At 50.6% G+C, this 11,539-nt stretch overlaps 2 protein-coding genes across 2 annotated transcripts; one reads left to right on the top strand and one right to left on the bottom strand.

Annotated features, from left to right (window-relative positions):
- The first annotated feature begins 2,773 nt into the window (after positions 1-2,773).
- Positions 2,774-5,856, top strand: SLC35G2 (solute carrier family 35 member G2). The gene is made up of 2 exons (XM_009284947.1): positions 2,774-2,853; positions 4,056-5,856. Exon 2 carries the CDS (start codon positions 4,076-4,078, stop codon positions 5,309-5,311), a length of 1,236 nt encoding a protein of 411 aa, XP_009283222.1. The 5' UTR covers positions 2,774-2,853; positions 4,056-4,075; the 3' UTR covers positions 5,312-5,856.
- Positions 5,857-6,621: 765 nt separating this feature from the next.
- Positions 6,622-11,537, bottom strand: SCLY (selenocysteine lyase; the record flags this gene model as incomplete). Its single annotated transcript, XM_009284944.2, has 12 exons — positions 6,622-6,707; positions 7,520-7,711; positions 8,383-8,458; positions 8,639-8,741; positions 8,906-8,989; positions 9,367-9,403; positions 9,747-9,853; positions 10,211-10,375; positions 10,486-10,613; positions 10,967-11,123; positions 11,283-11,383; positions 11,486-11,537. Coding segments are annotated over 11 exons (1,170 nt in total), but the record flags the coding sequence as incomplete, so codon positions are not given.
- Between the last annotated feature and the right edge of the window lie 2 nt (positions 11,538-11,539).

Raw genomic sequence — 11,539 nt, 5'->3', positions numbered from 1 at the left:
ACCTTTTAAAAAAAGGCTAATTTGTTGGGTGGGGGGGGGGGGGGGGGAGAGGAGTATTTGGGTTTTTTTCTTTTGAAAGAAATCATGGTGTGTATTCTATTAATGTTTTGTGACATTTATTGAATCCATTGTGATTATTCGTTTACCCATGGGAAAACGGGGTTCACACTTTAGCAGTCGGTGATTTCCATGAACTGGTAATTCAAATGGGTGTCCCAGGTTGTCGTTTGGATTGGGAATGTTTGTTTTGTTATATAACATGAGAATTTTGCATAGTGCTTAATCTTCAGCCTTGTATTAAACTTGATTCAAAATCAAATTATGTTTTTCAAAGAAAATGCAAATAAACCATTTTATGTTTCCAGAGATGAAGAAAAATAAAAACTTCATGTGATCTCCACAAAAGGGACTAGCAGAAAGAGAAGTAGCAGGTTTTCTGCATAGGCTGTGCTTATTTCCATTTATTTTAAATTTGTGTCTGGGACAAACATAATGGATTTGGGATATACACTAATCTCAGTCTCCATTGAAATTCTCGCTGGTTAAGAAAAGCAAGGACACCAAAGAGTACAAATAAATGTACTGTGTGAGAGTTGGCGTAACATTTGTCATATACTCAATATTTAGTAGAGAAAATTAAATTTTGGTTTAAGCACTCCTGTTATTTTTTTGTTCTTTGTTTCTTCTCATCTCCTGCCTTTCTCATTTTTCATGTGTTTGCCCTTCCACTTTCCAGACCTTCCAATTGTTAGCATTCTTAGTGCTGAAGAATACTGGAGGGAATACAGTATCTGTATAGGACAGCCATTTTGAGCTATGTGCTCATGATCTATTGTTTTGCTGCAGAGAGATCTCTGAATACGTTACACAGGTCCAGTACTAAATTTGCAACTGCATTTTGTCTCTTTTCTATACCCTTTTCTGTATTTGTTGGAAGAAAATGTAATCTAAACTCAGGAAGCAAGAAAGTTACCATTATGCTAATAGTAAAAAGATTAGTTATTTTGCTTCTGTTTTCATGAACCAATAGTTGCAGCATGTACTCAGCTGTTTCTTAATGAAATGACAGTTTATACAGGTTAGATCCACTGTCACTCTGATAATAATGCCTGTTGTGCACCTTTTGTCCTATTTTCCTCCCACTTATTTTATTCACGATCCATATATTGTGCCTTAAATCAAGAAGATCTTAATTTCTTTAAGATATGGGGACAGCAAGGCAGAATTGTGAATTTATAACACAATGAAAATGCTTGGTAAGAAAAGCTGTGCTTGTGAAAATCACTGCCTTCCTGGACTCATTCAGTGCATTTTGCATTTGCATATTAAAAGAATCTGAAATTAACCACTTATCTGAAGAAAAAGTACAAGTAGCAGGTGAGACTGGGGTAGATTTCTGGTAGGGTGCTTTTAAACTGCCCACTAGTGCAGCTGATACCAGCTCTTACCCTCTTTATTTACTCTCCTTGGCATTTCAGCTGTTTCTTCTCAAGTTTCTTGCAGTATTTAAACTGTATGTTAATGGGCACTCTGGGGTACTCCTCCACCATTTAGTGGTGTACTGGGTACGCTTTGTTTTTTCAGCTGAGCTCTGCTGAAAATGGGTTGGCAGCAGAAACGTGAACAGGAGTACTAGCACAAGGCCTCCTGCATAGACAAGGGTGTTTCTTGTCCTCAGACCCTCTAACGTCTACCAATCTCTGCTTCAGTGAGGTATCTCAGGGCTGGGAGTGTAGTCTGCCAAACCAAAAGTAAGGTGGTGCCCCAGGATACCTCACTTACTTATGCAGGTCCAAACTGGTGCTGCTGCCTTCCTCCAGAGCTGGGACTCGGTGCCTGCCCCTCTCCCCACTCCCATTCATCGTGATCCCTACCAGGGATACACTCTACCTGCGAGAAGTAGGCTACAGCTTAGCTTGGGTGTAGCAGGGGTTCAATAAACACTTAGCCTGTGAGGAAGAAGGAAGAATGTCCTATTCTTATGTAAATTATTTTTGCCAGGAGACAGGCAGTGCTTGGCTGTCACAGATTATGGATGGAGAAAATGCAAAGGCTGAACCTGGCCACGATATTTTTAAAGTATTTCTGTGAAGAGCTATTGCACCCACTTTTACATTCTCTTTTGATCTGTGGTCTCCCTGACAAACCACCGTCGTGCTGTTCAGCCCGATTGTCCACTCAGCTGTGGTCTTGCACCTTCAGGACCCACCTGCTGTGGTGCTTCGGTACTCCCTGCAGACAAGGACTGCAGGGTTGTCCATACCCATCCCGTGCTGACACCACTGAGGTCAAACTGCTGCTGCCTGCAGGGCTGGGCTTGGCTTCTGGGGATGGATGACTTGATCCAGAGGATGGGTCCTCCTGGGCATCCTCTCCTCCGCAGCACTGGTAAAGCAGTACAGCAGGCATGGGATGGTGAATTTTCTTGTTACTAACCTGTAGGAACCTTACACTCACAAAACTGCCACTTGTTCTTTGGATTAGTCCCATCAATAATTCTGAGAGATGGCTGAGGAGTGATTTTGGCAAGATGACACTGATTGCTTTCTCTCCATCTAAAGTTTTTTGGGTTTTATGGTGGTGTTTTTTTTCCTAACAATGCACCAGGGTTGCCAGTTCCCAAGGAGCATGGCCTCAAAGTCATGCTAGTGCTTCTCAAATTTTCAACTTTGAAAAACAAGCAGAATGTTTCATGCCTCCCTCGGGTATTACTTTCTGTGCTGAGATGATTGTAACCTTTCCTATTTGGTATCTGAGAGCATCTACTGTTTCTGTTTAGACACCCGGACAAAGATGTAGATGACCAAGAGGTGTTTTCCCCTTCTGGCTTGGGATTAAATTTCTCAGTCGCAGGTAAGGTCTGCATGTGTTTATTTGCTGGGGAGAATAGAAGGCAGGGAAGGTTGCATTTCTCCTGCTGCCACTTCATTTGGAAGGGCTCTTTGCGCAGATGGTGGAGGGCGCTGTGGAAACAAAGTAATCTCAATGACATCCCTGTGCCTGAATTAAACTGACCCAGTGCTGTCACGCTGGGCCTGGGGACAGCAATGGCAAGCTCAGCGGAGAGCTGGAGGGAATTAAGGGCACAGGTGGGCTCCCTGTGGGCAGGCTGCACACACCTGTGACAGCAGAGACCAAGTGGCATTTGTGCTGGTGAAGGCTGGGTGCGTGAAGGGATTGCTTGCTTGTTTTGGGAGGCTGATGCTGCCGTTGTGACACATGCAGCAGTGCCACGTGTGTTGCTACATGTGTCACGGTGGTGTGCACAAATCGGGGGCACCGAGGGGAGAGCTCACACTGCTTGTGTAGTGTGAAATGGACCTTCAGTGGGAGACAAAAGGGTGGTGGTTTTGTTGCTGTGGTTTTTAAATGTCTGCCACGGGAAGGTCTAGTTAGTAGTCTGGATCAGTCCTTCTAAATTTTCCCCATTAAAAAAAAATCAGATTTGAAGAACAAATCTGTTGCAAAATCAATCACTGGAAATAAAAGGATGTGAAAAGAAGAAGGAATTTTTAACACTGTCAAAGTATTGTTCAAAAATGTGTTGTTTATTCATATGCTAACCATGCTGACTTGCTCGGGGATACTCCCTATTTCCCTGTGTTGCTCTCTGTCAGTTTAGAAACAAGGCGATCATCTCCTCCAGCCAAATTTCTTCCGTAATCTTGTAACATTAGCGAGCAATTAATAATAAGTCTAATTCATAATTACAGGGTATTTACTGTCCAAAAAGCTTAGCAAGAGAACTTTCTCATTAGAATAAGAATATACTAGAATGCATTATATGTACTACACGTAATGAGAATATATGTCATTTTCAAAAACTAGTGACTAAAATGAAGTTCCACGGTTGGCTTTTAAGGAGATCCAAATGGCCTATCAATGGTATTTAGCAGTAACTCACCAGAAAATTAAAGCAAAACCAAGAACAATCTACTAGTACTTGGACTTAATTGATAAAAATAGCTTGTAAACACTAACAGCATTTACATACTAATGAATCTCTCGCTATTTATTAAATAAAAATAACAGTGCTTCTCCATTTTTTTCTTAAGACCAGGACGTTTCTGAGGAAATGGATACGTCTTCCCAAAAATACCCAGTCAAAAAGCGAGTGAAAATTCATCCCAACACAGTAACGGTGAAATATACTTCTCATTATCCCCAGCCAGGAGAAGAGGGCTATGAGGATGTTAATGAAGATACTGGAGTATTTATGGAGGATAATCCTAAGAAAAGACTACTGAATGATGGGAAAAAGAGAGAAAGGACCTTTTTCGGTACAATAGACACAAAGCTTCAGCCAGCACAACTGCCAAAACCCGATGAGATTGGGCAATTCCAGCATTTTCCTGAAGGAAATATACTGCAGTCTAGGAAAACGTGGGTAGTCCTTTTTGGATCTGCCGTGGCTCATGGATGTGTGGCTCTAATTACAAGATTAATTTCTGATCGTTCCAAAGTGCCATCCCTAGAGTTAATTTTCATCCGTTCAGTCTTACAGGTGCTGTCCATTACTGTTGTGTGTTATTACCATGAGCCTCCCTTTGGCCCCAAAGGCCACAGACTCCGACTCTTCTTCTATGGGGTCTGCAATGTCATCTCTATTACCTGTGCTTATACTTCCTTCTCTATAGTTCCCCCCAGCAATGGGACCATTATGTGGAGGGCTACCACTACAGTGTTCAGTGCCATTTTGGCTTTTTTACTCGTAGATGAAGGAATGGCTTATGTTGACATAATTACTGTAGTTGGCAGCGTGTTTGGCGTTTGTCTGGTCATGATCCCCAACATTGTTAAGGAAGAAAACTCTTTGCTGAGCACCTGGAAGGAAGCTTTTGGCTATACCATGACTGTTATGGCAGGTTTGACCACTGCTCTCTCCATGATAGTCTATAGGTCAATCAAAGATAACATCAGCATGTGGACAGCACTATTCACCTTTAGCTGGACGGGAACAGTGTGGGGAGCATCCACCATGTTCTTACTTCAAGAGCCAATCGTCCCACTGGATGGAGAAACCTGGAGCTATCTCCTTGCCATCTGCCTGTGCTCCACAGCAGCCTTCCTGGGGGTCTACTACGCCCTGAGCAAGTTCCACCCGGCTTTGGTCAGCACCGTACAGCACCTGGAAATAGTCATCGCCATGGTCCTGCAGCTTGTCGTGTTGCGGATCTTCCCAGGTGCTTATGATCTTGTTGGGGGAGCGGTTATTTTGGTTAGTGTTTTTTTCCTTGCGTGTTATAAACTGTCTTGGAAGAATTTAGGAAGACAAGATTATCAGGAGATTGTGGATTCTTCCATTAAATGAATTGTGGTTTTACCATCCAATTCTGGCTATGTGACCACGTCAAAGGAACATATTTCAACTCTGTGGTGTTCTAGCATAGTGGCCAGGTCCTCTCTCTACTTTTAAATTCACAGCTGATGTAGCAATGTTGGTATTTCCAGACTTCCATGACAGGTGAATTTGTTCTAATGTGTACAACCACTGACATTTTGCCATATGAGAAAAGGCTATTTGTCTCCAGCATGTAGGACGTGTGAGCGGAAGCACAGACTGGCCCACAGAAGTGCAGGCCAAGTCATAGGCATGTTCTTCCTCACCTTCCCTGGATAAGGCAATACGGAGACAGAGGAATTCACTAGTGACTCTCACTCCTGTGCAGTGTGGTAGTAGGAAAATGAACAGTAAAACCATTAAAATGGTCACCCAGAGTATTCATATCCTCTGTAACGCTTCTTATGCTTTGGCTGCAATATTCTAAATGAACTAATGCTAGTATTTCTGTGGTTAAAACTTGCATTTCATGTGTGTATAAAGAATAAGTCAGTAAAGTTTTTTGTGCTCTGTGGTTAAATTTCTGTCTGAATCAATGCAGGAAGCCTGGACCTCCTGTGGGGGAAGGAGAGCCCCAAAAACTGGATCTCCAGTTGTGCCACAGCTGTGAAAGAAAGGTCCATGATAGATAAAAGATCTATCCCTGAAGCAGAGCAATATTCTCTCTATGGAACTACTTTTTCTAAAAGAGGTTTTGACTATTATGCAAGGGAAGAAAAAAAGGGAAAAGATTGCATTTCAGATTGAGGTGTGAGCAGCAGTGGTAACACTGAACAGCCTGACAGGCATCCAGTGACTTTAAGTCAGTGTGCTTGGGTCCTAACACTTCAGTTAGAAATGAGATCTACAGAAAGCCCCGGGGGTTTTCTGGTTCCAAATAGTATTCCTTGCCGTGCTAATCTATGGCTAGTAAAGAGAAAGACCAGCGTCTAAGAATCTGTGTCCATGGACTCCATGCCAACCTGGACCAGCGGGCACCTCCCCGCTCCAGTGGACTGTGCCTCTGTTCTGGGACATGAGCATTTTCTGAGGGAAAAGACATTGCCCAGGTGACCCCAACCAGTCTAGCTTCCCCCACGGAAAACACCATGGAAAATAACATTTTACTTGGGAAAAAGCCACAGCAGCAGCAATCACTTTTATTCCTATGAATACCCAGGGAGACCAAGTTCCCCAGCATCAGTCAGCCCAGCTGGCAATGCTCCTAATCCGTGTGACACTTGTGTCATCCTGTGTCGGTGATGAGAGTGACTGCCTCAGCCACACAGGGAAGACGCGTTTCCTCAGGTGCTGGCACAGTTATGGCTGCCCCGACAACTCTGTTTCCTTTAGGAGCACATGGAGCTGGCAGCAGGAGCTCTGCCCACTGTAGGAAGAACAGGAGGAAGGGGAGTAGGTAAAGCAACGCAGTGCTGGGAAAGCCATGCCTGACACCTTCCCAGCCGAAAAACCCTTTGGTAGCTTAGGGCCCTGGCAGGGGCAAGGCAGTTCCCAGCCCAGAATCTTGCTGTGCTTCTATCAACTCCTTGTTTCCCTCTGGGGCAGATAGTCTTTCCTCCTCTGAGTGATAAGACAACGGGAAAGTTTCCTTTGTGGAAAGCAACCAGGGCAAAAGGCTCCATCTATAGCTTCCACGCCTGTTAGCTCTGGAGGGAGTCAAGCTTTGAGACTCCATCATTCCAACATGCACACAGCCAGCTGGGTATATGCTGGCAAGCGAGGAGCACGCGACGGCAAGACTCTGCGAATGCCTGCACTGTGCAGTGGGGATGACAGAGCCCTGAGCAAGCTCTTGATGAGCTGCCCCAGCCCCAAAGCAGCAAAGCCCCCTCCTCAGCACAGCTCCCTGCTGCCTCCAGCGCCTGTGCTAGCTTCTCTGCTTGAGCCACACGTGCTGCAGAGCTGTGCCAGCCCCGCTGTGATCCTTGTTAGCGCAAGCTGATATATGGCTAAGCAGACCTAAGAGCACATTGCTGCCGAAACGGGCAATCCCACTTCCTCCTCCTGCCACCACCAGCCGCCACTTCCTCAACGTCTGATCCATGATCACAAACTGCAGGCTGGGCCAGTTCGACTTGGGGATCAGGTGCAAAACTAATCCTGCCAAAACCTGAGCCCAAACTGATACAGGCAGCCAGCACCCTGGGGCCAAGCAGGGCATAATCCCGTCCCGAGAACCTGGGTGATAGCCAGGGAGCGATTCCCGGGGTCTACAGGGCTTGGTCCTGGTCCAGCTGCGCCACAGCCTGCACAAGGTCCTGCACAACCAGGTCCACGTCTGCCCGGGTGGTGTCTCGCCCTACGCTCAGCCGCAAGGCATTCTGCGCCACGTTGTAGGGGATCCCGCAGCTGAGCAGAATTGAGGAGGGCCTGAAACAGACATGAGGGTGAGTGGGTTTAACTTGAAGGCTGAGGAAGCACGTGCGTCACCAGAAAGCTTCACCAAGCCGTAAGAGGGAGCACATCTGCAGATGCACACCAGGCAAACCTGTCTCCTGCACAGTGCCCTGCTCCCTTTCCAAAGGCACCTGCTCCCACTGGGCTTGTTGCCCTACGATGGATCTGGTTCTTCCCCTCCAAGGAAGAACCTCTCCCATGTCCCCATGGGTTGGCAGCTCTGCCATGTCTACAGGGCATTGCTCTAGACCAGGCCAAAAGCACCTGCTGTCCTCACACCCCCCCAAAGGAGCCTGCTGGAGACTTAAATTGGGCTTGAGCAGGTGAGCCAGGTACACACGGACATAAGGCAGACTGTCTTCTGGCAGTGCCAGGCATTGAAGTGTACTTCCAAGCTCACCTGGATCCCCAAAGCCAGGAGGGACAAAGTCCTTCCAAGCAGCAGTCAAGCGTTCCAGCTGTGCCTCCTGCAATAACCTCCTTTGCAGCCCTTCAGCCCCTCTGGAAAGCTCTGCACCCTTGGGTGCCGCTCCAGGTGCCGCTGCCCACAGCTACCAACGGTCACTTTCCCTGTCCTGTTTCCCTCCCTCCCACCCGCACTCCTCTGAGAAGACACCCTGGGCCTGGCAAAGCCAGCTGCTTACCGATCCCCTTTCTCAGAGTGGCAGGCAGCCCCAACGCTGGCAAGAAGCATCTTGCAGTGAGACAGCACCCTTCGCCCTGCAGCACACACAAGCAGAGGTCTCCCAGCGCCCAGGCTCTCCCAGGGCTGCTGCCTGCCTCATCTCCCTGCCCAAGCCACGGCCAAGCGCCCGCCGGTCTCTAGCTGCAGGGTGCTGTGCAGGACAGGTGCTTGCCTCCATGGGCACCATCACGGGGCAGTGGTGGGGTAAGAGCTACCTTGAAGGCCTGGGCCCAGGATTGAGAAGTTAGAGGTGTTGCAGAGTCGCTTGGAGCCTGTAAAGTGGCTGTTGAGGTGGATCCTCTGCTTCCCAAAGGCGGCCTGAGAAATCAGAGGGCTGTGAACTGCTCTGGGATCATGAGCAGCTCTGTCCTGATGAGGAGGTGGCAGGGCCAGAGGGACATACCCACCCTGGCTCCAGGCCCCACACTCTGCAGGCTGAGACCCTGGGAGGGGAAAGACAAACAGGAACCAGGTCTGCTCACCTCCAGTCTGGCCTCCAGGTAATCCCGAACATCCCGCATATGAGCCTCGTAGGCCTCCCAGTTCTTGCTCACTAACTCTGCAGCCTGAGGAAAGAAAACCCAGACAGGCTCCATCAGCGACCCCCTGACACCTCCCTCCACGTGCAGCCCCCTGGCATGTGAGTCCAGCCTGGGAACAGCCTCTGCAATTGCCAGGTCCCCGGCATCCCCCAACAGTCTCTCGGTGCCTTGCACCACATGAGCTGTGTGACTGCCCACTGCCAGGGCTGCAAAGCCTGCAGCAAGTGCTCCGAAGCACCTCCTTTAACTGGCACCAGAAAGCCCCATCTCCTTTCCTGGTAGTTCGCCCGCCCTCCTGCACCCCGAGATTGTCAATTCTAATGACCGGGGAGCACAAGTGACTGTCTCCATGCTGGCTCCGCCATGCAGCACCCCCAGGGAACCGCTCACCCATGACTTACCTGGCCAAGGCCGGCGATCATTGGGGTGTTCTCAGTGCTGGAAGGGAAGAGGGAGCAGTGAGTTATTTCTCCGGACCAGAAACCCAACCTCGGGGCACAGACATTCCCCACGTGGGACCCCTCACTGCTGGCAGGGGGTCCTGGACACCTCTCTGAGGTGGTTGGGAAGGGGGCGGTTCCACCCTGTGGTTCCTCCCGTGGCAAAGCCTGTGCACCAGGCTCCCACAGTTCCCACACATGGATCCATCTCCCTGCGCTGGGCTGCCTGCCCCAGGGCTGGCAGGTGACACAGCTGCCAGTTCAGCTCGGACCAAGTAGCCACGCATGGTTTGGCCACCAGCCCAAGGTCCAGCTCTCTGGGCCACACCCAGCCACCTTACCCTGGCCGGAAACTCCTCTCCTGTCCCCCTCCGAAGAGCATGGGGTGCAGTGGGGTGGTGGTGCCGGGGCCACACACATACAGCGCGCCAATCCGTGGGCCGTAGAACTGTGGGGAGAAACAGCTGCGGTGACCCTGGAGACCCTGCCAGCTGTCCCTTTCCTGTACTCCTGCCCAAATCCGAGTGCCCTCCAGTGCTGACCCCTGCCCATCTCACAGGCACAGGCTGCTGCAGAGTTGTCCCCTGCCCTTGGCCTCCTCCTGCTCCCCCTTCCAGACAGGTCTCCCTGACTCGCAGGAGCCTTGTCACCCAGCTGAAGACTGTCTTCAGAGCACCATCCAGCAGGAAAACTTTGGCCACTGATGAGGTATCAAGCTGTGGGGGGCACCCAAAGTCTCCCTGGCACCCCAATAGAGATGTCTTAGAGGGTGAACAGCAGCTGGACCACGTGAACAGGGCCATACCTTGTGTCCCACAATGGTGAGGTAGTCCACCCCCAGCTCCTGCACGTCCACACGCCCCTTGCCAATCATCTGCGCCGCATCCGTGTGCACCAGGATCCTGGGCAGCCCCTCCACCGCTCTCTGCTGATTAAGAGCATGGACGCGCTGGCTCAGCTCCGCGACAGGCTGGCGGGAGGGAAGAGGGTCTGCGTCCCAGGGACCGTCTGCTCCCCCTTATCAAGCACCTTTTTGCGAGGATGTCCCCACCCCGTGCCACTTGCTGCCCACAGACTCACCATGATGACCCCAGTCTCATTATTGGCCAACATGATGGAAACCAGGCAGGTGGTCGGCCGGATGGCGGCAAAGACATCATCTACCTCAGCACGCCCGCTTCGTGGGGACACAGGCACGAAGGTGGTTTCTTCAAGCCAAGAAACAAGCCCTGAGGTTTGCTGGGAAGCCCGACAGTGCCCAGGGCTGCCTGCGCCCCACTGAGCGGGCAGGAAAGTTGTGTGGGTAGCTGGTGCGCAGGCAGAGACCATGGCGGCTCTTGGGGCCGGCCTTGAATGCCAACAGGGTAATGCACCCAGCTTGAGGGAATGGGGGCACTATGTGGGGAGTCAGTGCCCTTTGCGGGGAGAAAGGGGAACATCATGGAGCAAGCGGGTCTCCACCCTCCTCCACAAAAATGCCAGCAGAGAAACCCCCCCTCGGAAACCCCAGTCTGCGGCCAGACATCCCCAGCATGTCCCCTGTGGTCCCTCTGCCGCTCACCCGCCAGGCTCTCCTTCACCAGCTGCTCCAGTGGCAGGCGGATGGAGTCGTGCTCCACGCTCGACGTCACAATGTGCGGTGTCCCCCAGCTGTCCCCCAGCCTGGCCTGGCTTTCGTGGAAGTGCCTGCGGGCAGTGTGGATCACCATGTTGTTTGCCTGAAGAGAGGAAGGCAGAGGGGAAAATGAAGGCCCAGAGGGAGCACAGCGCCCTTCGTCCCCACCCTCCTCATCGCTGCTTGCTTGAGAGGAGGTGGCGGGCAGGGGCGGCCAGGAAGGGGGGTCACCGCCCCGCACAGAGATCGCGGCCACTCCCACCTCTGTGCCCCCTGAGGTGAAGACAATGTCCTCCGGCCGGCCTCCCACCATCCTCGCCAGGCTTTCCCGAGCACTGCCGATGAGCTCCTTTGCCTTCCTGCCTGCGGGATGAGGCCCGGCAGCTCTGCCATGGGCTCCCATGGCCACGGGGCTTGGCCCAGCCACAGCAGGGAGCTAACATGGCAGCTCCCCCAGGTCCCTACCTGCAGGGTGGGAGCTGCTGGGGTTGCCCCAGGCCTGGCACATGCCGTCCCGCA

This window comes from Aptenodytes forsteri, unplaced genomic scaffold (genome assembly GCF_000699145.1).
Source record: "Aptenodytes forsteri isolate BGI_AS27 unplaced genomic scaffold, ASM69914v1 Scaffold679, whole genome shotgun sequence".
Classification (NCBI taxonomy): Eukaryota; Metazoa; Chordata; class Aves; order Sphenisciformes; family Spheniscidae; genus Aptenodytes; species Aptenodytes forsteri.
The sequence above is the reverse complement of the archived record's forward strand: the minus strand, read 5'-3'. Positions and strand labels throughout refer to the sequence as shown.